The sequence below is a fragment of the Gossypium hirsutum genome, chromosome D10 (assembly GCF_007990345.1).
Source record: "Gossypium hirsutum isolate 1008001.06 chromosome D10, Gossypium_hirsutum_v2.1, whole genome shotgun sequence".
Taxonomy (NCBI): domain Eukaryota; kingdom Viridiplantae; phylum Streptophyta; class Magnoliopsida; order Malvales; family Malvaceae; genus Gossypium; species Gossypium hirsutum.
This window is the reverse complement of record NC_053446.1, coordinates 56,736,091-56,763,527: the sequence shown is the minus strand read 5'-3', so window position 1 is coordinate 56,763,527 and position 27,437 is coordinate 56,736,091. Positions and strand designations below refer to the sequence as shown.

General features: G+C 33.0%; 2 protein-coding genes across 4 annotated transcripts in view; both read right to left on the bottom strand.

The window, feature by feature from the left end:
* Positions 1-2,695: 2,695 nt before the first annotated feature.
* Positions 2,696-3,737, bottom strand: LOC107915278 (calvin cycle protein CP12-3, chloroplastic). Its single transcript, XM_016844444.2, has one exon. It carries the CDS (start codon positions 3,453-3,455, stop codon positions 3,048-3,050), a length of 408 nt encoding a protein of 135 aa, XP_016699933.1. The 5' UTR covers positions 3,456-3,737; the 3' UTR covers positions 2,696-3,047.
* Positions 3,738-6,345: 2,608 nt separating this feature from the next.
* The window catches only part of LOC107915566 (MDIS1-interacting receptor like kinase 2), a 42,067-nt gene continuing 20,975 nt past the window's right edge, over positions 6,346-27,437 (bottom strand). The window contains exons 2-3 of one of the 3 annotated variants that reach the window (XM_041103369.1): positions 6,732-7,157; positions 6,346-6,631 (exon numbers count right to left, since the gene is read on the bottom strand). In XM_041103369.1, the coding sequence (XP_040959303.1) occupies positions 6,769-7,157 (389 nt within the window). In that variant the 3' untranslated portion in view covers positions 6,346-6,631; positions 6,732-6,768. Of the gene's footprint in view, positions 6,675-6,731; positions 7,158-27,437 lie in introns of all 3 variants that reach the window. The other 2 variants (XM_041103370.1, XM_041103371.1) reach the window with 2 other exon arrangements.

Genomic DNA, 27,437 nt, shown 5'->3' with positions numbered 1-27,437 from the left:
ATCTGATACGGCATGTGTTATGTGGCTATGGAATGATGTAATTTTTGGGTGTCAATGAGTGTTAAATTTATTTAAGTTCACTTTTAATTCTTTCATGTGCCGACTATTATATGCATTATTAGGTGTACATTGGGATTGATCCTAAGATAAGTTTCATTTTATAAATGAAATTAGTCTTTTCGTTGGAACTGACCAATTGGTTGAAATCAAAATTTTCATAATGTTACTAATGTTTAAAAATCAAGTATTGGGCTTTTAGTGTTTAAATTAATAAGTACTGCTGTATTAATGTACTGAAATTTAAATGTTGGGAGTTGAGAATTTTATATATATTATTTATCTTACTATTTATGTTTCGGGTTCTGGTCCCAAGATACGAACCTGTAAGAATTTTTATTTCAACCCTTACTTTCATCTATTTTCGTTTTAAATAAAACCGTTACATTGGCATTTGTAGGATTATCATTGAAAGAATAAAAATTGAAGATGTCCAAAACATAAGTTAATCAATAGATGTGTAGTTAATAAATTAAAAACTTCTGAGTGATTAAAGTGCTTACATGTGTAGTTAATCAATAGGTGTGTGGTTAAATCAATACCCAAGTTTTTACATGGTTTTTCCACCCTCTTAACCCTAAGAATTCTGCTAAACCGCCTTTTTTCTTTTTGATTCTTGTTGATCTGCTAACCAATAGCTTTGCTTTTCAAAGTTGATTCTTTGACAATACTCAGTTAATAAGATCTTCTTGATGAGCATCAACTTTGAAAAACAGGTAGCAGTCATCTGCTAAAAGCAAGTGATTCACCGAAATTATCATTCTTGTTAGAAATTGGTCATCCATGCAATAACCCTCTCAACTTAACAAGTCGAAATGACGGATAGTTCAGAGTGCAAGCCAAAATGGTGAACAGTCTGACAGCAAGCTGTCCCGCTCGATAATTAGAATTGCGAGCTGCAAGCTGCGGATTGCATAAAATGTTTTGGTGCATGCTGACTTTGGCGGGTTGGGTGCTAATTTGTTTTGAACTGTTGCTGGTTTGTTTTTTTTTATTGTATTTGGCTGAAAATGAATTGAGTCATGTGTTTAGGTGTTGATTGGATTGGTAGTCAGCTTATATTTGTGTACAAATCATGTTGTTCAAGTTTCAAAGTATGTTTAGTGGTAGTAATTGTGTTTGAAAAGATGATTGTTTATAAAAGTTATGTATTCCAATGATAATGGTAATGAAAATCTTTGTTAGCACGTTTGTGAGCAAGCTCTAGTATGGCTCTACCGATTAATTATCTCAATGATAATTACTGATAATGTATCTCAATTGTTTCCCATTAATTATCTACCGATTCTCAAATCCTTGCAGCTCTAGTATGGCTCTGATGAACTTCCAGCTGATGCGATAATAGACATTGCTCGTGTAAATATTTAAAGCTGCAAGAGGGCTTCTCTACCTTTCTTTTTAGGTTTAATAGAACTTAAGATTCTCCTGCAAACAAAATATTATAAAACATAAACTTCCCTAAGATGAAAGCACTTTGGAAAGGCAAATAAGATATTTCAAGATTGACAAGGATTTTTGAGATGATCTTGTAAGTGACATTACATTGACTGATCCGTTGGAAGTCATATGTCTTCTCGGATCAGTGTAATTGTCGTCTTATTAGAATTCGACTTGAATTGAGACAAGAAAGGGTGGCTTCTGTTGTAAGTGAACCTACAATGTCCCCTAACTTGTGGAGCTTTGCGTGCTTCTTTGACCTCTGATTCACTAAAATGCTCGGTGGATAGATGTTGTATTTTTGTTTTAATTGACACCCTCATCAATTAGACATAAAGGTACTTTTAAAATGATCAATGAACACTTGTTTGATCAATCCCCTACATCTTGTTCTACTTTCTTCGCCTTTTTCATGGTAGACCCTTAATGCACCAGACTTCTAGAACCAATGAACACAATTGTTCCCCTTCTCTAACTTTTCTTTCCTCTCCCCCCAATTCAAATTGCTCTGCACCCATGTCAGTTGTTCAACAAGGCCTTTATTTTGTTATTTGGGTTGAATTTTCTTTTATAGCAGTTTCAATTTGAAAATTACCAATTCAAAAATAAATTTAAATATGTTATGTGATAAATAGGTTCTACTTTTTTCATCATATTTTACTAACAAAATTGTTTTAGAATCTAGTATTAAATGCTAAAATAAACTGATATGGAAAGTTATTAATTCTTTTTTTGTTATCAGGCACCCTAAAATCTACTTGTTTTCTTTGGTATATTGATTTTTTCGTGCCTTCATTTATTTTTTGGCCCAAACAACTTTAGCTTTTCGTTTATGATTCTGGTTTTGTTTAACCTTTAAATTTGTATAATTTATCAAATCAACTTAAAATAAATGAAAATTTTAAGTTTATTAACTTTGTTAATATATATATATACCAGTAATTAATTAGATTGTTTAGAATTAAAAACTATTTAAAAAAAAAGTAAAAATTAATTAATTGTTAACATGACGGTGCTTGTATATATCATGTTACTAGAATCAATAAAATGAAAAATAATAAAAATATAAGGGTTAAGTAAGTTATTGTATATTTGTTTTGAAGGGAAAAGTAGATTGTAGGTGGGTAAACTTTTGAGACAGCTTTTAATGGTGTAATAAAAAAGAATGCGAGCCTACAAAATATAATTGGATAGCGAAATCTATAAAAATAAAATTGTAATTTATTATACATCTCATGTTTTTTAGTTAAGCTTCATTGTTTTTGTGACAAGCTCAACTCAAAACTAAAATTAACAGTAAAATTTCTCGTCTTTCTTTTTTTTTTTTTTGCCTATCAAACATCATAAAATGTTATAAACAACAAAGTTTTTACAACATAAGAGGAGCTTGATCAGCTCTGTTAATCATGTTTTTCAATCTAAAACAAAAGTAGCTTAAGTAAGACATATTCATACCATACACTTCACTAATAGCAGCAATAACCCCACGAAAAGTAATGGAAACTGGCACAAGATCAACAAAAAGGGTTTTGAGGGAAGATCGAATTTCTTCATCAATCATCATAAACTTTGCACTCTTCAGTCTCAGGATTTTCCAGACAGAAAGATTCTAAAGGATCTTTCTTTTCAACTTCAAGTCTAAGTCTTAGATTAGCTTTTGCTTGACTTACCTCTTCAACTTCATCCCAAGCTACTCTGCATTCATCAGATGTCTCATCTCCTTCACAAACTTGCTTGGCTTCTGTCACTTTTTTCTCAATCATCTCACTTAACTGTTTCTCCCTCATTTGAGTCCCTTTATACTTAGCTCCTCCTCCCATGGCGTTTATAGTCATTCTTCTTGAAACCCTTTTTTCATTACAATGAAATGAAGCAGACAACACCCTTGAACTTGGAACAAAAGGTGACGTTGGGATCTTTTCCGAGGTTGCTGTCAGTGAGTGAAGCCTTAGAGTTTCCATGGCTGATATGATATACCTGGTATAACAAGTTATATGAGTTTGGGTTTTGATTCTTATGAAGATCGATGGTTTTGATGAAGGAATGAAGTCTTTTTCGATGAGAAAAAGAGTGGGGTGTTGAAGTTATGATGAAAGGGAAAGAAACAAGTTTGGATTTGGAGGGATTGAGATAAGGTGAAGACAGGTGAGAAATGGGATTTTCGTGGATTGTCTTTTGCATTTACCAACTGATGCTTCCATATCCACACATTCGTTTAGCTCCGCCCCGAGCGTTTCAAACAGAAACTAACGTGCCTCTTGTTGTCATGTTATTTTAATTTGGGTTTTTAAAATTGATTTCACAAAATATTATTAGGTTAGAAAATTTTTATAAATTTGTTAATGGGATAAATTTAGTGTTAATTGTCAATTTGTTAAATACAGTTCGATAAATGTGATTTAATTTTGATTTTAAGATTAATTTAATGAAAATTAATTATTAATTTTTATCTAATTAATTCTAAAGCCTAAATTAAACACTAAAAAATAATATTATTACATTTAGATGTCAAAATATATAATTTTTGTTAAATATATATAAACCAGAAAATAGTAAAAAAAATGTTGAACTAACAAATTACTTATTAAACCAAAATACTTATATGGTTTTTTTTTTTTTTGGATTTGGATTTTAGTCACCCGGTTGACTTTTTATAACTAATTTTTTCTTAGTAGGAGCATTGCATGTGAATAATCACGTTTAATTGCGGTTGCTATTTAATAAAATATAATAATTCTATATAATTAATGTAAGTAATATTTTTAAAAAGTAATTAAATTATATAAAATAGGTTCAGTATGCTCTAAGTTCGTGCATTTAAAAAAAATATCATTTTTTTAATTTCTTATTAACAAATTTAATATAAAAATTTTAATAGTGTTAATAATTGAATTTAAATTTTGAAATTTGAAAAGTTGAAGAATTATAGAAATTTTTAAAAATAAAAATATAAAAATTAAATTCTAAAATTATAAAGAGTAGTAAGAATTATAATATATTTTAATCTATAAATATCTTAAAATGAAAATAATTTTAAATCATAGTTAAAATAGTCGTACAATATTGAAAAATATATATCGGTTTAATGTTTGAATTTGAAGTCGATTCTTTTTACTCAATCTTTATTGTCTAATATTTTTTATTAAACTTACCATTTTAATTTATTAAATTATACTTATTTTATTTTTATGCTAAACTTAAATATATTTAATAAATTTATTTTTATGTAAATTATCACTAAGGATTTAAATAAATAACAATTTTATTTGTTTTTTTCTACTAAAATTTGCGGATTAATTATATCTTAGGGGCAAAGTAACATGCCACATCAGACAAAATCGTCTGGATGAATGTTATAAAAAGGCACCTCGATTTAGTCAAAAGTAAAAAAAATGGCATGTCAACAATTTGTAAGTAGATTAATTGAATTTTTAATAGTAGTGACCAATTCTAACAGTTATCTTAATTACAGTGGCTAAGTTAATAAAAGAAATTTAGAGTGACGAAAATAAAAACGACGCTATTTAAGGTGACTTAGAACAATGCTTTTTTAGGTGACTTGCTGTGTAGTTTACCCAAAAGAAATAAATACTAAACTTACATAAACAAAACGTACATAAACAAAACGCCATTTTCTAGTAAACAATCATCTTTTTCAAAGAGTTTCCCTTTTGAAATAAGATTTCTTTTTAATTATCTTTTATGTAAGTTTAGTATTTACTTTTTTTTATTAATATGTTTACTCATTTTTAAAAAAAATAATTTAATTTATTTTTTTTGTTTCATTTTATATTTCACATAATGTTATATTATTCATGTGCACTTGATGATTTGGAAAAAAAACTTTACGTGTCGAATTTCCATTATTTGGTTTAGCAATTTACTAATGGTACTGTTAGTATAAAGTACCTTAATAAAACCAATATTGATAGTTTAAGTACCACATTGGATTATTTGTGAAAATACAAATACCATAATAAAATACATTATTAATAGTTCAGGTACCAAATTGAACATTTTATGAAAGTACAAATACCATAATAAAACACATATTGATAGTTCAAACACCATATTAAACATTTTCAATACTACATTAGATATAGGAACCAATTCTTTCAATAAAAAATATGTTCTTCTTTTCCATAAAAAAATATTTATTTCTAGAAACAAAAGTGCTAGCAATATAATGTTCTTGGTGAAAGTACATGCTAAATCCTTGTCTTATAGTAACTAGATCAGATGAATCCCTCAACCATCAACTCAATCAATTTAGTCCTTGTAATATTAAAAAGAATCAAATAAGAGGAAATTGTAACATAGTTAACGTTTACTATTTAAAAATGGCATGAAAGTTATTTTTTTTATTTGTAATTCAACTCTTAATAAAAAGATTCATTTGCAAAACCATAAAAAACAAGGGTGAAGTTGAAATTTTATTTTGGAAGGGGCGAAGTTAAATTATAAATTTTTTAAGAGTTAAAATGTAATTTTATCATTGTCTTAGGTTTATTATTCAATTGTTGTTTCAAAAATTAATAAAACTTTATTATTGTTATTATTATTATAAAAGGCATAGGAAAATTTATAGAATAAAGTAGAAAAAAAATATTACACATGAAATTGAAACACGGTCCAAATGAAATTAGAGCAATCATGAACCTTTAACATCAACCTTAAAATGGATATAAAAAAATATGAAAAAATTAAATATATGAAGATGAACTTCAGGGGGGTTATAGTAATTTTGAATTAAAAAAAAGATTAACAAAAACTATAATATTATAAGTTATTTTAGTAGGGCAATGCAAATTTTTTGAGGTAAAACTGATAAGCTTCGTCAATCAAGAAAACTGACCAAAACAAGGGAAATTCTGAATCGAAACTATCACGCTTTCCCAATACAATCTTCTTACTTCTCCTCGATTTCAGTCGAAACATTAGTACAATCCGATAACAAAACATTAAATATTATATACGAAACGGAAACGGAGTACAAAGGATAACTTAACAAACATCATACATGACATTGAAACGGAGGTAATTTAAGAAACTTGATAAAATCCACAACCGCAATACTTTCTTCTATTCCAAGCTGTGACATAAGGAAAATACTTGCAATTCTGCTACCCTCCCAACTCTGCATCCAATTTCAGTGTTTAACCATCTCGTTCTCAACAAAGCTGCGAAATAAGAGATAATTGGACGAAAAAGAGTTTATATACAGCAAATTTACATACCTTACCTTCAAATATGTTTGATATTGTATCACCTTAGTTAGCCATTGCAGACTATATCTCTCAACAGTTCTTCCAATTGTATGGTCCTGAAAGGGCTCGGTAAAGGAAGGGATTGACGACCAAGGGCTTGAGAAACTTGCTGCATGGTTGGCCGGAGTTGGGGATTGCCATTCAAACATGCCACTGCTATCTTCATAGTAGAGACCAAGTCTTTGGCTGATTGGCCTACTGGTGGTGAAAGACGTTGGTCTATCGTATCTTTCAGTAAAACCTGTTGGTCATTCGATGTCGATGACGATGTCGATTCCAGTGATGAAAAATATGAAATAAGATCACCAGGATGCCTCCCCATAAAAACTTCCATCGTTAGCACCCCAAAACTGTAGACATCACACTTCTCATCTACTCTCATTGTATAAGCCAACTCTATATAAAAATTGTTACTAATTAGCATATGCTACATGAACTTTGTCTATTTAACAACATTCAAGAAAGTAACAGTTTTAACCAAATAGATGGCATGTTGGAAACATCTTTAAGGAAAAAAAGATATTAAGTAATACCTGGAGCTATATACCCGTAGGTTCCTGCAAGTGAAGTCCAATTGGAGGAGTAAGGCTTTAAAATCCTAGCAGTGCCAAAATCAGAGACACGAGTTTCATAGTCCAAAGCCAAGAGAATATTGTTGCTAGAAATGTCTCGATGAACTATAGGTTGTGAATGGCCATGATGCATATAAGACAAAGCATTAGCTAATCCTTTAACAACATTTAACCTCTTCTTCCAGTCCAGCTCCTTAGCCCGTTCATTGTTGCTTAACACCATTCTCAAACTTCCCCTTTCCACGAGCTCATAAACCAAAAATGAATGCTTTGGATGTGAACAAACACCATACATCTGCACAATATTACGGTGCCTTATTTCTAATAAAGCACTAATCTCGCTTTCAAAGGCTTTCAAGTTGTTGTTGAGAATGTTGTCTTCAGATTGGTGAAGCTTCTTCACTGCAACCACTTGACCAGTTGGTAATGTAGCTTTATAAACACTTCCGTATCCTCCTGAACCAATGCAATAGTGGGAGCTAAAATCTTCAGTGGCTTCAATAATGCTGTCATGGAGTACTCTTCCATTAAATCCCAATACAGTAAAAATATCTCCTTGTGGTTCATCCCTTGGCTCTGATTCTTTTGTTTGAGTCTTTTTGCAGAAAGTAAAGAAACTTCAAACCAATAAAAATAGAAAAAGTAGACCGCCAAAGAGTGGAAACATAACTGAAATGATGACTTTGGTCCTTTTTCCATGACCATGGTTGTCAACGAAAGAAGGAACACAAGCCATTAGTCCATTGGCATTACCGCATAGGCCTTTATTGTTTCTTAAGGCATCAAACGAAGCCTCATGAAAAGCCTTAAGATTTGGAATAGGACCTTCAAATTGATTGAAAGATATGTTCACAAATCTCAAACCACGCAATTCATTAAAAGCTCCTGGGATGGAACCGTTGAGCATATTGTGAGAAAGGTTCAATACTTCCAAGGACTGTAATTTTCCAAACTGTTGTGGGATACCTCCAATAAGTGAGTTCTGACTCAAATCTAGGCTTTGAAGAGCATTAATGTAGCTTATTGAAGATGGAATGCTCGCTTCGAGGTTGTTCTTGCTCAAATTCAAGTTGAATAACTTGAAGCAATTTCCAAGATCATCAGGAATAGGCCCACTTAAATTGTTTGATGCCAAGTCAAGTTGTTCGAGTTTTGAAAGAAGTCCAATCTCTGATGGAATTTTGCCAGAAAATTGGTTACCACTTAGAAAAAGACGGCTCATCGTTTTCAACTTTCCCAATTCCTTAGGAATCTCACCATTTAGATGATTCGAAGAGAGATCGAGTTCTTGTAATTGGATTGCATGTCCCAATTCGAATGGAATCTTTCCAGAAATGTTATTGTTGGAGATCTGTAGGTTTGTTAGATTATGGCATTGTCCCCAATTTGGAGAAAGTTCTCCGAAAATGTTGTTGTTGCTTAATGAAATAAAATCCAAATTTGGGTATATACCAAAGGCTTCTGATATATTTCCCGTTAAGTGGTTCCCTTCAAGCCTAACTCTGTATAAGCTTGTACAGTTTCTCAAACTTGATGGAATCAAACCTGTCAAATTATTGTTGCTAGCTGCAATATGAGTGAGCAATCCCCCCAGGCACACATTCTCAGGTAATGAACCACTAAGATGGTTGTCTGATAAATCTAATGTTTGTAAATGAGTAAGATTGTTCAGAGTTTGAGGAACAAGGCCTGATAAACTATTGTCAAAAACCTTAAGTATCGACAACTTGTTTAAGTTTCCCAGGGAAGTTGGGATTGAATCAGAAAGCCCATTAAAATAAAGCACAAGTCTTTCCAAGTTAGTCAAGTTTCCTATGGAATCAGGGATGGCACCAGTGAGACTATTGTTCGACAACTGCAAGTCGGAAAGAGATTCGAGCATTCCTATCTCATTGGGGATAGAACCAGAGATTATTACTCCAAAGATAGAGACAGTTGAGGTTACTTAAGTTTCCTATACTTGCTGGGATAGGACCACTTAGGTGATTGTTCGAAAAATCAAGCATCCAAAGTGATCTAATTCTTCCGATCTCTTTAGGTATGGAACCATTGAGCCTATTTTCAACGAGGATAATTTGGGATAAATTCTGCAAGTCTCCAATAGAAATAGGTATTGTACCAGTGAGATGGTTTTGGTAAAGAAAAAGCACAGAAAGTGAACTCAACCTTCCTATATCAGAAGGAATACTTCCAAAGATATTATTGTGTGCCAAGTCCAGCTGGTGAAGTTTGGTGAGGTTCAAAATTTCTCGTGGAATGGAACCACTGATTGAATTGTAGCGTAAGGAGAGCGTAGAAAGACTTTTCAATAAGCCAATTTCTAAAGGGATATTCCCAGAGAAATTATTGTATGACAAGTCAAGGAAGTTGAGATTGGAAAGGTTCCCGATGTGTGAAGGAATGGAACCATACAATGAGTTGTTTCGAAGCTGAAGCCAAATCAAGTTGGGGAAGGAAAAGAAGTTGAGATTGTGAAGTGTACCTCTCAATTTCAATTCATATTCTCCTGGGATCATTTTGGTGACGCTTCCAGCATTGTTGCAAGTGATTCCAGTCCAATTGCAATGGTTGCTTCCGCCCCACAAAGAAGAGAGCAAATTTTGGGTGTCGCTGGGGAGGCTAGCTTTCCATTTTAGAAGAGCTTCAGCTTCCCTGGAGGGTATTGTTTTAGAAGAGAAAGCATGGGAAGATGCAAAGAAGAGGAAGAAGAAGAGTTTGAATGGTATTGAGAAAGAAGGCATGGCTTTCATAGTTGAAGTTCGGGAATTTTGGTTGTAAATTAACTTATTAATTATACTAAAGAGAGTGAGTAAAATACAAATCCTCATTATTTATGGATTTATATATAAAAGAAAGGCCTAATGAACACCTGCCAATTTTTTTCTTTAGAATATTATGAGTAAGCTTTAGTTCCAATCTCTTAATGGTTAAATTTTTATTTGATCCCTATGTTTCGTTAAAATTTAATATTTAATCTATACATTTTAATTTTGACATAATTTAATACTTTAATTTTTATAATGCTATTAGTTAGTCTAAATATTTTATTTTAATTAAAATAATGATGTGAATTTTTATGAATTGTTAGCACCGTTAAATTCTTTATTAAACCCGTGTTCGTTACAATGTTAGTTTTTTTATTACATGGGTACTAAGTTTATTTTATTTTATTCCAAAATGCCACACCAACATTAAAAAAATTCTAACCGTGTTAATAAATGGATCTGAAATTTTAAATTTTAAAAAGTATAGGGACTAAATTCTTGATAGTAAAAGTATAAATATTAAATTTAAAATATATAGTACAAAAATTTTAACCAAATTGTAACCTTTAAATTTGTATACTATAATTTACTCCAGAAATAAATAATTAACCTAATGCGAAGTGTGGGTGGAAATTATCAGGGGCGAAGTCAAAAAGAAATTTTAGGAGGCCGAAATTAAATTATAATTTTTTACTATAGTAAAAATGTAATTTCATTATTTTAATAGGCTATATAATTTTTAAAGAATTAAATTGAATATTTATCATTTTTAGGGGGCCCAAAGTAAAATTTTACCTTTATTAACTTTAAATTTTTAAAAAAACTTAAAGGAACTATTAAAAAAAGAAACACAATATTGGAGCTATTATTTAAAAATAATAATATTAGAGCTGTTTTCAAGCTTCAACGCCAAGTGGAAAAGTTTACATGGTTGGAAAAAAAAAACTCATTTTTATATGAAATAACACTACAGAAATTGGTGATTTTGCAAGCAACTTTTAGTTGATTGTTGCCGAAGGTTTTGTTTTATAGTTGGGGAGTCTCGACGTTGCTCCATTTGTAGGGATTTTAAAGGCATCTACATACACCCATTCAAAACACCATCACAATTGATCAATTATAGGCAAAAACGTTTTCAAAGATAGATTTGGATAGAAATTGCGTTTATCTATTATTAGTGTAAAAATAGCGATAATGGTAAGATTAGATATTATAACGAGAGGCAAAAGTAAACTAAATGCACTACACCACAATTCACTGCCTATTCAAACCTACCCTAATTATAAATAAGTAACTAACATGTATTTTATATGCACACATGAAAACTGATCATTTATATCAAAACAAATAAAATAAAATACTTGGATAGTTCGGGTGGAGTTAAGATATTTTGATTGTAGGATGAAGTTTCGAAAAATTAAAATGCGTAAAAGATTCATATAAATTAATGCATATTATGATTAAGTATCAGAGTATTACAAAATTATTTGAATAAATTTAACTCCGAAATATAAAAAATTTCATAAAGCCAACTATGTTATTAGAATTAGACTAATAGTAATTTATCCAAGCTAACTCTTCTAATCAATAGGGATAAATCAAATTACTTTTTTATGCATACCATTTTTATCACAAGAAAATCTCATTTTGTAATTCTCGCTAGTAATTATAGGATAGAATATAATTTCCTTCGATGCAATAAAAACTACTTAAGTACTTTTTGGTGCCATGAGGACGCAATATGAAAAATACAAAATAAACACAAGCACAAGATACACACAACCACACCAGCAACAATAAGTTTTAAACAAAAAATGCTAATTTTGAGTCTATATATATTTAAGAAATACTAGATTATATAGACAGTCAAGTTTAATTTCTTCAAGGATTTGCATTAATATTATCTAAAACACATAAACCAATCAAGATATTAGTACTCTTAAACAAAATCAATATCCCATTATTTTTTGACTTAATAATTGTAACTCCGTAACACCCTAAACCTAGCCTAAACGTTATGGTCGAATTAGGGAGTGTTACGAAGAAAGGTTTTGAAAACGATTTTAAAACGTTAAAACAAATTGCGTTATTTGATACCAACAGAGTCCATTTCGGAAAACTTTTTTTTATTATCTTTATAGAAATCGTTATAAGTTGTCCCTTTTAGTTAGAAAAAGTTTTGCAGCGAAAGTTTGAAAATTTTTTAAATCGAAACCACACTCGTGTTTTCAAAAGTACTTGTTCGTGTAAAATCGGAATTTTGTCAATCATCATAGTTTAAAAATCGTAAGCGCAACCAAACCGAAAATCCCAAAACAAACAGTCCCCAAAAGTTCGGAGAGTCCAAAAATTACAAAACTCTCTCCAAAAACCAAAAATTAAATAAAACCATTAAATAATGACGTAAAATAGGTTTCCATCAAGTGGTCACCACTGAGCCTCCGTCGCACCAACCCGTCTATGTTTGTGGATTACTTGAACAGAACAGACAAACAGATGTGAGTTTACGGAAATTCAATGTGTAACCCAACAGAGATAGACATGCAACATACTCAAATTTCATATACAATCAGATACAGATTTGGATCTAAGTCCTTAACAGAAGCAGATATCAAAATCAGATAACATATCATACGTACAGGATCCTACCCCATCCTCTACACACCATCTCTGTGCCCATCACACCATGTGGGGTTAAAAATACTCACGCGCATCCCTACTCACCATATAGTGTCAATGCGACACATAACAGATAATATGCAGTCAAGCTGCCAGATAATGGGCGAATGGTCGCCGTACAAATCACTTTCTCCACATATATCAATCCCACCCCAAACACAGATACAGAATACAAATGCAGAAATATTAGAAAAAACATGCTTAACATGCTCATAAACAGATAAATACATACTTAAATAGTAAAGTGAGACAAACATATCAGTATCCTACTCAGATCAGTTTATCAGAATACCAAGTCACATGAAATAGGATTTGGTTAGCCCTTACCGACTTTACGGTAGGCCCACAGCTGATCGAAACATCCCGTGCGACCCTAGGGAAAATTTTAGAATTTTGGGCCCACATGTCCGTGTGGGCCACATGGCCTGGCCCAAAACCCACATGCCTGTGTGGCTCACTCATGTGGGCCCATACACCCATGTGACCCACACGTCCAATTTGGCCTAGCCCATGTGGCCCAAACGGCCACACCTTCGTCGTCACACGATCGTGTTTCATGGACGGCTACACCTACCACAGTCACACGGTCGTGTCTCACACACGGCCAGCCACACGCCATGTCTCGCACACGACCAGCCACACGGTCGGCCACATGCCTGTGTGGCGTCGACAGACCCATATTTCGACTTTTTTCGAACCTCGTTTTCTCGCGTTAGGAGTATACTCCTAGTTCAATTTTGATGCATAAGCAACCCCAAGCCCACCAGAACCTAAGAATCAACATTAAACGCTCCTACAATCAGTTTTATTTCTCAATTAAACTGAACCAACAAAACCGACAACGGTGCAATTTAAGTGTTCAACACTTACCTACTTCCCTGAACGATTTTGGCTACGATTCCACGAGAGGAGAGCCCCGTTCTTCACGATTCACTGCTGCCAAAACCCAAAAATCAAACTACGAAAAGTAACATCGATAAAGATTATCATAAACCCTTGCCTCTAAAACTAGCAAGAACTCACCACTTTCGCTTACCTAATCACACGAAGAGATCAACGATTCGTATCACAGCGATTTGGAACAAAAGATTTTGATAGAAAAAGAGAAAAGAAAGAAGAAATTTTTACAAACAATCTTATATAAGCCCACTCAACAGGGATAATGCTTGGATAAAAAATAACAAAATTTGCAAATGTGGGAGTTGAACCCCAAACCTCACACACACACCCAAAACATTTAATCACTAAAGTAGATACACATTTATATCAAGTTTCACAGAAACAAAATTAAATTATTCAACGCGTTACAATAATAAATTTAGTCTTTATTATTTTTTAATTTGGCTTTTATTTCTTTTTTAGTTAAATTTAGCCCTTAACCTTTCAAAAAGTACCCAAATCCCTTTTGTAATACCCATTTTGCCAGGCCCACATAAAATAATACACGGCCCAATTAGTTGGCCCGAAAAAACAAACCAATAACACCCAGGCCCAAACTAACAAACAAGCACTGGGCCCAAACCCTAAACCCAACAACTAACAGCCCCATCAGCCTAAAACAAAAAAACCCTAGCTTCTCTGCTGTCACCGCAAGCCGCAACCATCCCTTCGCAAGCGCCGCACATCACGCCAGTTGCTCCCGCACGTCGCGCTTGCTGCTCCACGTACGAGCGCCCTCTTCACCACCAAACCTGCAAAAATAGAGGCACACAAGCGCAGCAAATAACGAAAAATAAGTGGGTTTTTGATTTTTTCTTTTTGGATTTTTGGTATTAATCGGCTATATAAGGCCGATTTTAATCTGTAAAATAGGGGGATTTAGTGTAAAGAGAGACAAGTACAGAGACGAAAATACAGTAGAAAAGAAAAGAGAAATACATTTTCCCTTTGAATATAAAGGTTTTTTTTTTTAAATTTTGTTTTCTTTTCAGTGTTTTTTATGTTTACTATTGATTTATAAAAGGAAGAGAGGGAAGAGAAGTTTACCTCCGTGTTCGGGCCGCCGTTTTGGGACCATCTCCGCCGTCATCGGTGCTCCGGTGGCCGACGAGCGGTGGCGCAAAAAGAAAAAGAGTTTTAAAAAAACCCTAGCAAAGTGTTAAAGGATTTTTTTCCTTTCCTTTTATTTTGTGGGCTACATATTTTTTTTAAAGAAGAGAAGGGAAACTGTTTTAAATATTAAAGGCCAAACGACGCCGTTTTGAAGGGGCCAGACCCGCACGGTGACCCGACCCGGAGGGAAGGATCCGCGCGTTCTGGCCTGAATAGGGAAATTGTGCGTTTAGTCCTTTTTTTGCGTTTCGTTTCAATTAAACCCTTTTATTTCTTTTTTAAATTTGGGCCGCATATTTTAATTTTGTTTCAATTCGGTCCCATGCTGCGCAGCTTTTAGGAAGGCAGGAATAATTTCCCTTTTGGTCCTCCGTTATTGCTAGCGCATTCAAATCGGTCTCTTTTTGTCTATTTTCAAATCTACCCTATTTTTTTCATCTTTAATTCAATCTAGTCCATTTTTTTACTGTTTTACTATTTAATTTTTTTCAATGTTATTATTTCTATTATATTATACGATTAGTATTATTATGATTACTACTGTATATACATGCGCATAGGTTTTTTATATAATGCACATATGTTTTTTAGTATATGTTTATATATATTTTTTATTCATATGTTTTATTTTTAATTTTATTCCCTAATTTCTATATATATATATATGTACTCTTATATTTTAGTTTCAAATTTTCTTTTTTGTAAATATGTATACGTATACCTTTTTGTATTATCCTTCATAAATCTTTTTATTTCTTTTTGTTTTATCTTTTATCTTTTTAACTTTTGTATACCTTACATTTTATACGTATATATATACTTACGCATTTTTATTATTTTTTAAATATATACACAAATACATATTTTTTATATTTTTTTCACGATTTTCAAACACATATATACATGTATTTTTTATTAGTTTTTTTGTTTGATATATTTCATTCCTTCTTTTTATATGTATACTTGTATATGTATATTAAATATATGCATACACAGATTCTCAAATTTACTTGTATATTGTGCCTGTATATATATATTTTGTAAATACATATGCATATATATTTAAATTAAAGTATTTGTTTCATGTTATACATTAATTTTTTTTAGCATACCATTTAGAAAATATGTATTTTGGTTTCGTCAAAACATTAAAATCATCATATTTTATAAATTTTCAAAATACTTGGTGTACATAATTCTCGAGAAAGACCGTGTCCTAACTTACTGGATTGCGATTATTTTTCGATGAATTTAGAAAGCCAAGTATTTGTTTTGCAATAAATCCACAAATTTCAAATAAAAGCTTATTATCGGGAATTCAAAAATGTTGGGTCCTAACTTACTGGTCATGACATTTTATTATCTCAAAATAAGGATTTCAAAAACAAAAGGCAATATTCGAAATTTTGAAGATTTAAAAATATTGTGCCCTAACTTACTGGGTGTGGTGTTTTATTTCTTTGAAATAAGAATATGTTTTTTGATTCGTTTGCGAGTTAAAATTTCTCTTTTAAAATCTTTTTAAATTTTCGACACCAAGACATTAAATAATCAATTTGGTACCGATTTTGGGCTTTACGAGGGTGCTAATCCTTCCTCGTGTGTAACTGACTCCCGGACTCATTTTCTCAAATTTCACAGACAAATTTGTTTTTAAGGTGAGCCGATCACACCCCAATCAAGGATCGGTGGCGACTCCAATTTTTATTTTTAAAAGTCGACAACTAAACTTTTGTTTTCAAAAGACGGTTTCGACACCTTTTATTTAATAAAATGCTAATTAAAACATTAAAGTTTTTAAAGATGTTGGCGTGTTAACCTGTGTGATAGTTCATGTGTGTTTCATATTGACATAGCACTATTTGTCTGTATGTCACATCAATAAATAATTTAAATGTTATAAAATATTAAAAATATACATAATAAAATAACTCAAAATTAAAAAATATAAAAAATTCATAAAAATATAAAAAATACATGAAGTACATATGGATTGTCATACAAACTACCATGTTTAAAAATTTAATATTTTAGTCAATATTTCCATTAAAAAATAATTAGACTCTTTCTTTTTAAAAGGTTTATGATCATTAACTCTTTTTAAAAGGTTGAGGACCAAATTTTGCTAAAAAAATAAAGGTGAAATTGACAAAAAAAAATGTAAACGTTAATGGTCAAATTTGTTATTATGCCTTATTTTTAAACAAATGTTGACTCACTCATTAACTAAACTAAAAAATTGATTAAGGTAAGTGCACCTATCAATTAATATTATAGTTACGGTAAGCAAAGATATCGCTTCCACGTGGACTACAAGTACTAGTAATTATTGTCTTTCTATATTTAACCTACAAATTCGATAGATTAATTTTAAAATTAAAATTAACTAAATTAATTAATTAACGAATGTAACAAAAACAAAACAAGAAAATAATTGACTAAAACACCAAAAAAAACAAAACAATACCCAAGAAATAATTCATTTAGATTTCATCTATCATCCAAATAACGAGTTTCTTATAAGTCGGGGTGTGCGGGTGGATCAGAATTAATAGTTGTTCTTGGTGTCATAGAAAGAAGGAGATTATATTTCTTTTAATGCAATTAGTGATGAAGTTTGGCTCAAGATTTCAACTGGTGGGGATTCAGTGGAAAAACGGTTGATTGCTCTGTTAAATTTTCTCACCATGCTATAATGTGACTTTGACTGGTGTTCATAAAAGTTTTTAACTGTTATCGATTTTGGTGACTTGTTGGACAGCATGGCTGGTATGAAATGATTTTGTGTTTGACAGATCTTTCGATGACAGTTGATATGTTGTTGTTTCATTCCTAAATGAGATTTATGTTGTAGGCAAGGGTGGCGCATGTTGTTTTTCATTTTATGGAGGGTTCATGGTGGTTTTGCCCAGTGTCACTCATTACGTTCCATACCCTCACGGGTAGGCGAAGTTCAACGCGGCTGGAGTTGATAAGGATGACGAAGTTGGTAGTTGTGGGGTGTTGAGAGATGAGTAAGGAGTGACAAATTCATAACGTTTTGGGTCGATGAGGCTATTGGGACTAAAATAGCAGAGGAATTTTTTAACGTGGTTGTTGTGAAATCTTTTTATTGGTATTGATCATTATTTCTCAGGTTGGCTAGAGTTCTCTTTGTATTGTGGATAGGTAAGGTATCAGTATGACTGATTCTTTTGCAATGGCAAAGATGATAAGGCTAGCATGTTTTAAGCTTAGGGAGAAATGTTTTTTCATTTCTTTAGTTGTTTGCATAGGTGGTGGAAGTATTGAGTTATATGTGTGTTTTGTATAATTTTTGTTTACAAAAGAGGCTGGTTTTTACCAACATGTTTCTATTATTAATACAATCCTATTGATCGAGCAAAAAAAAGAATTGAAATTTCTTTTTAATTAAAATTTTTATTATTGTATTAACTCGTCCTATATATTCTCCTATTAGATTTAACTATAATCCAGTAGATTTATGTCGTCCTATTTTTAGAATTGCATGCAACTCCACTCAACTAAGCTAGATCTACTCTTAAATAGGGTCTATTCCTCCTCTAATTTAAGCGCATCAGACATGAATTAATAATCTAGAAATATTAAACCAAGAATTAAACACACGTAATTGAGAACAAGATCTAAGTGTTTATTGCGTAAAGTAAAAATCAAACGATAAAATCCATCATAGGGTTCATCCCCCCTAGGTATTTAGAAAATTAGTTCATGCTTGAAAATAAAAACAACCAAGAAACAGTATAACCGAAAGAACTAAAGAAACTCATGATAATCTCCTAAGAAATCAACTGGGAGTCTTCAATCTTGGCGGAGATCTACTTTAAAGTCAACTTTAATGGTGTTTTCCAAATTGTTTTCTTGAGTATTCTATGACGACCCCCTCCTATCTTCTTATCTTTACTATATATACGTCTTAGATGCTCGAAAAACCTAAAAATAGCATTTTTCCGCTGTTTAGGGTGCAAATTTGCAAAATCGACACAACTCGCCACATAGCCGTGTGGTAGGGGTTAGCCCGTGTAGCTCCTGTAACTTGCTCCGATTTTTCGATTTTCGCTCGTTTTTCACTCCCAAATACTCTCCTAAGTATAAAAACATAAATTTAAAAGGATAAAATTCACCATTAACATCGAATAATCACCCAATATCACATGAAAAATGAGATTAAAACATATTACTTTTAACACTTATCAAATGTTTTTGAGGAAGCTTATTTATTTAATTATATTTCGTAATAAAACGGTGAGTGGTGTTGGAGCTGGAAGCTTGGAGGTTAAGGTAGCAAAGGCACAAGTGCTGGATGAAGCCATTGCCCTCATCTTGAACCTCCTGCTTTGTCCTTTGCCTATGGCACTCAATTTCATTCTTTCAACCCAGGAAAAAAATTAATTTATTCATAAAAATCCTTTATTCTCTCTTCGAAACTTAAATTGTCGTATAATATTCCTAATTGGTAGCACTAGGGATGGAAAGTTTGAGAGCTAAGTAATAAAATTTAATAAAATACTTCAAAATTCGTTATTAAAATAATTTTAAAATATATACACATCCAATTGATCAAAATAGAATATGTTGTTCTTTCATATCATGAAAGTCGTATAAGGTGAACCTGCATGGAAAATGAAATGTTTCAGTATATAAACAATATTAATATAAAATCAAGAAATATGTAAATAAATGCTTCTAGAAAAATACAAAAATATAAATCATATCATACATAAATAAATATACCTACCCATGTCTTCCATATTCATTGGTTCTTATCATACAAAATTAAAGAAGATTAATTTAAAAAATATATATTAAACTCATACATTTTTCTCAAGTGATGTTCCAGATCCCTTCAAAATCTTTAGAAAATGTCAAATATGTAGTTTTGAAGTTGTTAAAAATGTAATTTATTTTTTAGAAACATAATCCAAATAATTAAAAAATAGAAAAATAAGAAACAAATAAACTTTAAATTATAAAACCAAAAAAGAACAGAGAAATCCAAAAACTTCCTATTAAGAAACCCTTAAAAACAACAAAATTGCATCAAAAGCTGGAAACTGTTGAAGAAGAAATTTGAACCCAATTTTGATTCAAAATGGTGTCAATTTTATATTTTTGCAATTTAGCTTGGCTGAAACGAATTGGGAACTCATGCTTTTACTTTCTTTTTTTTTTTATCATGTTTTAATCACTTCCAAATAATATTGAAATTGGGTATAGTAGGATCAGGTGCGAGGCCAAAAAATATATTTAGGGATCGAAATTAAATTGTAATTTTTACGATAGTAAAATTGTAATTTCATCATCTTTATAATTTTTAAAGGATTAAATCAAAATTTCACCATTTTTAGAGGCACTAAAATATAATTTTACATTTATTAACTTAAAATTTAAAAAAAATTTAAAAAGCTTAAATGGAAAATTTTCCATTTTAAGATGCCCGCCAGCCTCGATTTCACCCCTAAGTAGAAATAGTGGACTTAGACCCAAAATCCAAAGCTTTGAAGGTAATTATCTAATAAATGGGTTGTGCTCAAATTTTGGAGGGTATTCATGTTTAAATTTACAAAATTATAAAATTTAAAAGAAAAAATGAAATTTGAAAAACAAATATGCCCTGCCCCCATATACATAGTTTCGTCCTTGAGTAGCACCTCTGGTTATATTATGGCAACTTGGATGCGAACAAAAACCATACATTTGCACAATGCGAACAAAAAGCAAGAATCTTGCTTTCAAAAGCTTTCAAGTTGTCGATGAGCATGTTGTCTTCATATTAATGAAGCTTCTTCACAGCAAGCACTCTACGAGTTGGTAATGCAACTTTATAAACAGTTTCATATCTGCCCAAACAAATGCAATAGTCGGAGCTAAAATATCTAGAGGCTTCAATGATGCTATCATGGAGCATTCTTCCATTAAGTCCAAATACAGTGAAAATATCTCCATGTTCTTCCTCCATTAGCTCGGATTTTCTTGTTCACGTCTTCTTGCATAAAGTAGGAAAACTTGCAAGCAATATAAACAACAATTGGAGACTACCAAAGAGCGGAAACATAATTAAAATGAAGCCTTTAGAGATTTTTTAAGACCATGGTTGGCTTGAGAAGGGAGAAAACAAGGTCTTAGTCCAGTGGTGTTGCCGCATAGTATTAAAGATATCAACACCAGAACACCAACACGTGGTCATTTGTTGACCAAGTTTATCTCCATATTTTCTTTGTTTATTTATTAGCTATTTTTGGAATTTTTAGTGGATCTGTTTTGCTGCTAAGCCTATAAATATGCAGTCATTTCATTGAATAATATCATCATCCCTTTGCAGTCTTATTCTTCCTGTGAGTTATATGTTCTTTCTTTTTGTCGTTTGTCAGCTATTAGTTCTACAATCTGGTATCTGAGCTAGGTTCTCCTGGGCCCAGTCAGGATGGGCGATCTTTAAGTGGTTGGTGGAATCAAGAAACTCAACAACCAAAACTACAGTTCTTGGTCTACATGCATGATGTCGTACTTGCAAGGTCAAGACTTGTGGGAAGTAGTAAATGGAAATGAGGTTATGTCGCCAGAAGCAGAAGACAAGAATGGTGTCTTACGGAAGTGGAGAATTAAAGCGGGTAAAGTGATGTTTGCCTTGAAGACCACAGTCGAAGAAGATGTGCTAGAGCATATACGTGATGCCAAAACTCCGAAGGAAGCTTGGGATACGTTCGCTAAAACACTCAAAGAAGAATGATACGAAGTTCTAACTCTTAAAAAGTGAGTTGCTGTCAGCGTCACAACGCAACATGGCGGTCTCACAGTATTTTTATAAAGTAAAGATGCTATGCCGGGAGATTTTTGAGTTGGATCCGGAGGCTCCTATTGGTGATACTAGGATGAAGCGAATCATCATTCATGGTTTGAAGCTGGAATTCAGGAGTTTCGTTGCTACCATACAAGGATGGCAAACTCAGCCGTCGCTTGTAGAATTTGAAAATTTGCTAGCTGGTCAAGAAGCCTTAGCTAAGCAAATGGGAGGAGTCTCATTGAAGGAGGAAGAAGAGGCACTCTATACTAATAGAGGCAGGTAGAATTCTAAGCAACATACCATCGGTAGATCTACAAAAAATAATGACAAGGCAAGAAATCATCAAGGCGAGGAGAGCATTTGTGCAAGGGGAGCTTCGAAGAATCAAGACAACGGTAAAAAGTTTGAAGGGAACTGCTACAATTACGGGAAGAAGGGTCACATGGCGAAGCTTGTTGGTCGAAGAAAAAATTGGTAGAGAGTAATGTAGCTGCGTCCAAAAGCGAAGATGAATGGGATGCTGAGGCACTATTTACAACAATAACATCTGAAAAGATTGATTACAAGAAAGATTGGATCATCGACTCGGGATGCTCAAATCATATGACGGGTGATAAAGAGAAGCTGTAGAACCTGTCAGAGTATAAAGGAAGCCGGGTGGTTATGGTGAATAACTCAAAGTTACCGATAGCTCACATCGGTAAGACGGTAGTCTCTCCTCAACATAGTGAAACCAAGGTGCCACTCCAAAATGTCTACCATGTCCCAGGTATGAAGAAAAATCTTCTCTCGGTGGCACAGTTAACATCTTCTGGCCATTTTGTTCTCTTTGGTCCACAAGATGTGAATGTGTATCGAAACTTAGAGGTTATAGAAGAACTGGTAATGAAGGGACAGAGGTTGGAATCAGTCTACGTAATGTCTGCAGAAACCGCATACGTAGACAAGACAAGAATGAATGAAATTGCAGACGTGTGGCACATGCGGCTAGGTCACATTAGCTATTCCAAATTAGATGTGATGATGAAGAGGTCAATGTTGAAGGGACTTCCACAACTTGAAGTGAGAAAAGACACGGTGTGTACAGGTTGTCAGTATGGAAAAGCACACCAGTTACCGTACGAAAAGTCTAAATTTAAAGCGAAGAAACCATTAGAGTTGGTCCACTCTGATGTGTTTGGACCAGTTAAACAAGCTTCCATTAGTGGGATGGAATACATTGTGACTTTCATTGACGATTTCTCAAGGTATGTGTGGATTTACTTAGTGAAGGAGAAATCTAAAACTCTTTCAAAGTTCAAAAAGTTCAAGGAGGTAGTAGAAGCGGAAGTTGGCAAAAGAATTCATTGTCTACGTAGTGACAATGGAGGAGAGTATACCTCAGACGAGTTTTGTAATTTCCTTCAAAAATGCTGAATACGCCATCAGTTCACATGTGCTAGCACTCCACAACAGAATGGCGTAACAAAAAGGAAGAATAGGCATCTGACAGAAATTTGTCAAAGCATACTTTATGCGAAGAATGTACCAGGACGTTTTTGGGCAGAAGCAATGATGACGGCTGCATTTGTGATCAATGGACTTCCTCAACAAAGGTTATGTTTTATTTTACCTTTTGAAATATTATGGAACATGAAACCTTCAGTTAGTTATTTCAGAGTTTTCGGATGTGTTTGCTATGTATTTGTACCTGATCATTTACGTAGCAAAATGGACAATAAGGCTGTTAGATGTATTTTTGTAGGATATGTCAGTCAAAGAGAATGGGGGACATGTTGTAACTCAACTACCGGAAAGTGCTACACATCCCAAAATGTGGTGTTCGATGAAGCTTCTTCATGGTGGTCCTCAGATAAGGAAGTATTGCCAGACTCAGATGGTTTTAAAGATGTGGTACAATCTTCTCAAATCCAATTGTGTTTAGATGAAGCTAAAGATGTAGATGATGAAGGTAATGTCGAAGAAGGTGTAGCTCAAAGTCCTTGGCAAACTGATATGTATCATCAACCAAGCGAACAAGATGAGCCTAGTGCAGTGGAAACACTAACTTCACTAAGAAGGTCAACAAGAGTCAGAAAGCCAAATCCAAAGTATGCCAATGCCACCTTAGTGGAAGAAGCAGATACAGAAGAGCTGGAGACATTCGAGGAAGCGTTCCAGAATCCAGAATGGATTAAAACTATGGGAGCTCGTGCCAAAGCCAAAAGATGTTAAGCCTATTTCTTGCAAACGGGTATACAAGATAAAGCACCACATAGATGGATCAATAGAGAGACACAAGGCTCGTTTGGTAGCTCGAGGGTTCTCTCAATAATATGGACTAGACTATGATGAAATGTTCAGTCCAGTTGCAAAGCTTACAACTGTATGAGTCCTATTAGTACTTGTAGCTTTCAAAAATTAGAATTTGTGGCAAATGGACGTGAAGAATGTATTTTTGCATAGGGAGCTGGATCGAGATATCTACATGGACCAGTAGATGGGCTTTTAGAATCAAGATCATCCTGAGTGCGTGTGTAAGCTACGAAAGACACTTTATGGATTAAAACAAGCAGCGAGGGCTTGGTGTGGTAAGATTGTTGAATTTCTTACTCATAGTGGTTATTTGGTGACAAGTGCGGATGCTAGCTTGTTCCTCAAAGCTAAAGGAGAGAAGCTAGCTATCGTGCTAGTATATGTGGATGATTTAATCATCACAGAAGATTGTGAAGAAGAAATTTTTTGAACCAAAAAGAACTTGTCAGTTCACTCTCAGATAAAAGAACTTGGACAACTCAAGCATTTCCTTGGTATAGAGGTCGATTATTCTCAAGAAGAAATATTTCTTCATCAGCAAAAGTATTCCAAAGATTTGCTGAAGAAGTTTGGAATACTTAAGTGTAAGCCAATCTCGACGCCAATGGAGCCAAACGCCAAAATATGTGCTCATGAAGGGAAAGATTTAGAAGATGCTACATGTACTGGCAGTTGGTGGGAAGTCTTATCTACTTAACTTTAACAAGACCAGATTTTTTTTTGTAGTTAGCGTGATGAGTCGGTACATGCAACATCCGAAGAAGCCTCATTTGGAAACAGTTTTTCAAATTCTAAGATATGTGAAGAATACGCTTGGCTATGGTATTATGTACAAAAAAGGTGGAGGTTGTAAACTAGTTGGCTATTGTGATGTTGACTATGCAGACGACTCTAATACTCGACGCTCAACTATCGGGTATGTTTTCATGCTTGGGTCGGGAGTAATTTCTTGGTGTAGCAAAAGACAACCAACAATGTCTTTGTCAACCACCAAAGCGGAGTACCGAGCAGCAGCGATGGCAGCTCAAGAGAGCAGTTGGCTTATGCAACTGTTAGAGGAATTGCATCAACCAGTAACGTATTCAATTCCTCTATATTGCGATAGTTTGTCAGCAATACGTTTGACAGAGAATCCAGTTTTTCATGCAAGAACTAAGCATGTGGAGGTGCATTACCACTTTATCCGAGAGAAAGTCTTACAAGAGGAGATTGAGTTGAAGCATGTTAGAATGGAAAATTAAGTTGTAGATTTGTTTACAAAAGGCTTGAGTGACAACAAGTTCGAAAGCTTCTATCATCATCTTGGCGGGGCAAACAAAGAAGAAGCTGATGTTGAGGGGGAGTATTAAAGATATCAACACCAGAGCACCAACACGTGGTCATTTGTGGACCAAGTTTATCTCCATATTTTCTTTGTTTGTTTATTAGCTATTTTTGGTTACTTAGTTGTTTGGTTGTTACCAAATTTTTAGTGGATCTGTTTTGCCTATAAATAGGTCTTTGTTAAGCCTATAAATATGCAGTCATTTCATTTAATAATATCATCATCCCTTTGCAGCCTTATTCTTCCTGTGAGTTATATGTTCTTTCTTTTTGTCGTTTGTCAGCTATTAGTTCTACATATAGGCCTTTATTAATCCTCAAGACATCAATCGAAACCTCGTGAAAAGCCTTAAGGTCTGGAATAAGACCTTCTAATTGATTGAAAGACACGTCCACAAATCTTAAATGATGCATATCATTAAAAGCTTCTAGGATGGAGCCGTTGAGCATGTTGTGAGAAAGGTTTAATACTTCCAAAGATTGTAGTTTTTCAAACTATTGTGGGATACCTTCAATAAGTGAATTCTGACTTAAATCTAGAGCATTAATGTAGCTTATTAAAGGTGGAATGCTCTATTTGAGATTGCTCTTGCTCAAATTCGAATAACTTGGAGCAGTTTGTAAGATCATCAGGAATATTCCCACTTAAATTATTTGATGCTAAGTTAAGTTCTTTTAGATTTGAAAGATGCCCAATCTTTGACGAAACTTTTCCTGAAAATTAGTTACCACTTAGCAGAAAGCGGGTAATCATTTTCAAAGCTCCTAGTTCCTTAGGAATCTCACTAATTAGGTGATTCAAAGAGAGATCAAGTTCCTCTAATTGACTTTCATTTCCCAATTCAAATGGTATATTTCAGGAAATGTTATTGTTAGATTATGACATTTCTCCAATTTGGAGAAAGTTCACCAAAAAAAATTGTCTTAATAATAAAAAATTCAAATTTGGATGTATATGCCAAAAGCTTTTGATATATTTCCTGTGAAATGGTTTTCATCAAGCCTAACTAAAGAATAGAGAGAATATCGGCAAACAAAGAATATAGATGTTTCAATCACTCTCACAAGTGGGAAAAATGCAAGTTGTAAACATGATGTGAACATGTTTATACTTTTCCTATCTTTTAAGGTTTTTAGGCATGCTCACACTTAATCACATTTAAATTCATATCTTTCTAATTATAATAATATAATAATATTAATTGAGTTTAGATTCAATCAAATTTTTTAGAATTAATTTTAAAAGTTTTTAATGAAATATCATCTTATAATACATTATCCATAAAATATTTGATAATAGTGAATAAATATTAACAATAGCTAATTATTATATATGAAAGCCGCGATTATGAGAGCCAAATTTAGCAATGGACCCAACTTTTCTCTCCATGTAAAGCAATGAGTGGTCTCTCATACCCTCGAAGATTACAAGAGCAAGGAAATAAAGGTGTAGAAGAATTGGACAAAGGAGACTTAAAATGTGCTTGGTTGAATGAAAAAATGGAAGGCAAGAATGAGAGAATAGAAAAGTGAAAAGAAAATTAATTTTAGGTGTGTTTGGTAGAAGAAAATTGATAGGAAAGAAGATATGAGAAGTCATTTTTCATTCTAATGTAAAATAAAAACAAGGCATAATTACAAAAAATACCCTCAATGTTTAGGGGTTTTTGGATTTGAGCCCTTAACCTTTTTTTTATTGACACACTACAACAAAAATGGTTTTTAGCGGCATTTTTTGGGCTTATGTGGCATTTTGATAAGCACCACAAAAAACACAACTATATATATCACCACTAAATTTTGTGGCGTTTTTAGAACATGACTTTTAGCGGCGATTTTCCCATAAACGCAACTAAAGTACCTTTCCCACAAATGCCGCTAAAGAACATGACCTTTAGTGGCGCTTTTCCCACAAAACGCCGCTAAACAACATGATCTTTAGCGGCACTTTTACTAAAAATGCCGCTAAAGGTCATATTCTTTGCTGCGTTTTTAGTAAAAGCGCCGCTAAAAGTCATGTTCTTTGGCAGCGTTTGTGGAAAAATGACACTAACTTTAGCAGATTTTTAACAACCCATTTTCATTCATATAGAATCCGAATTGTCAACATAATTTCCTGTAACATCAAATCCAACCAAAAACTGTAAATCTAAATGATACTTCAAATCCAACGAAAAAAATATGTATA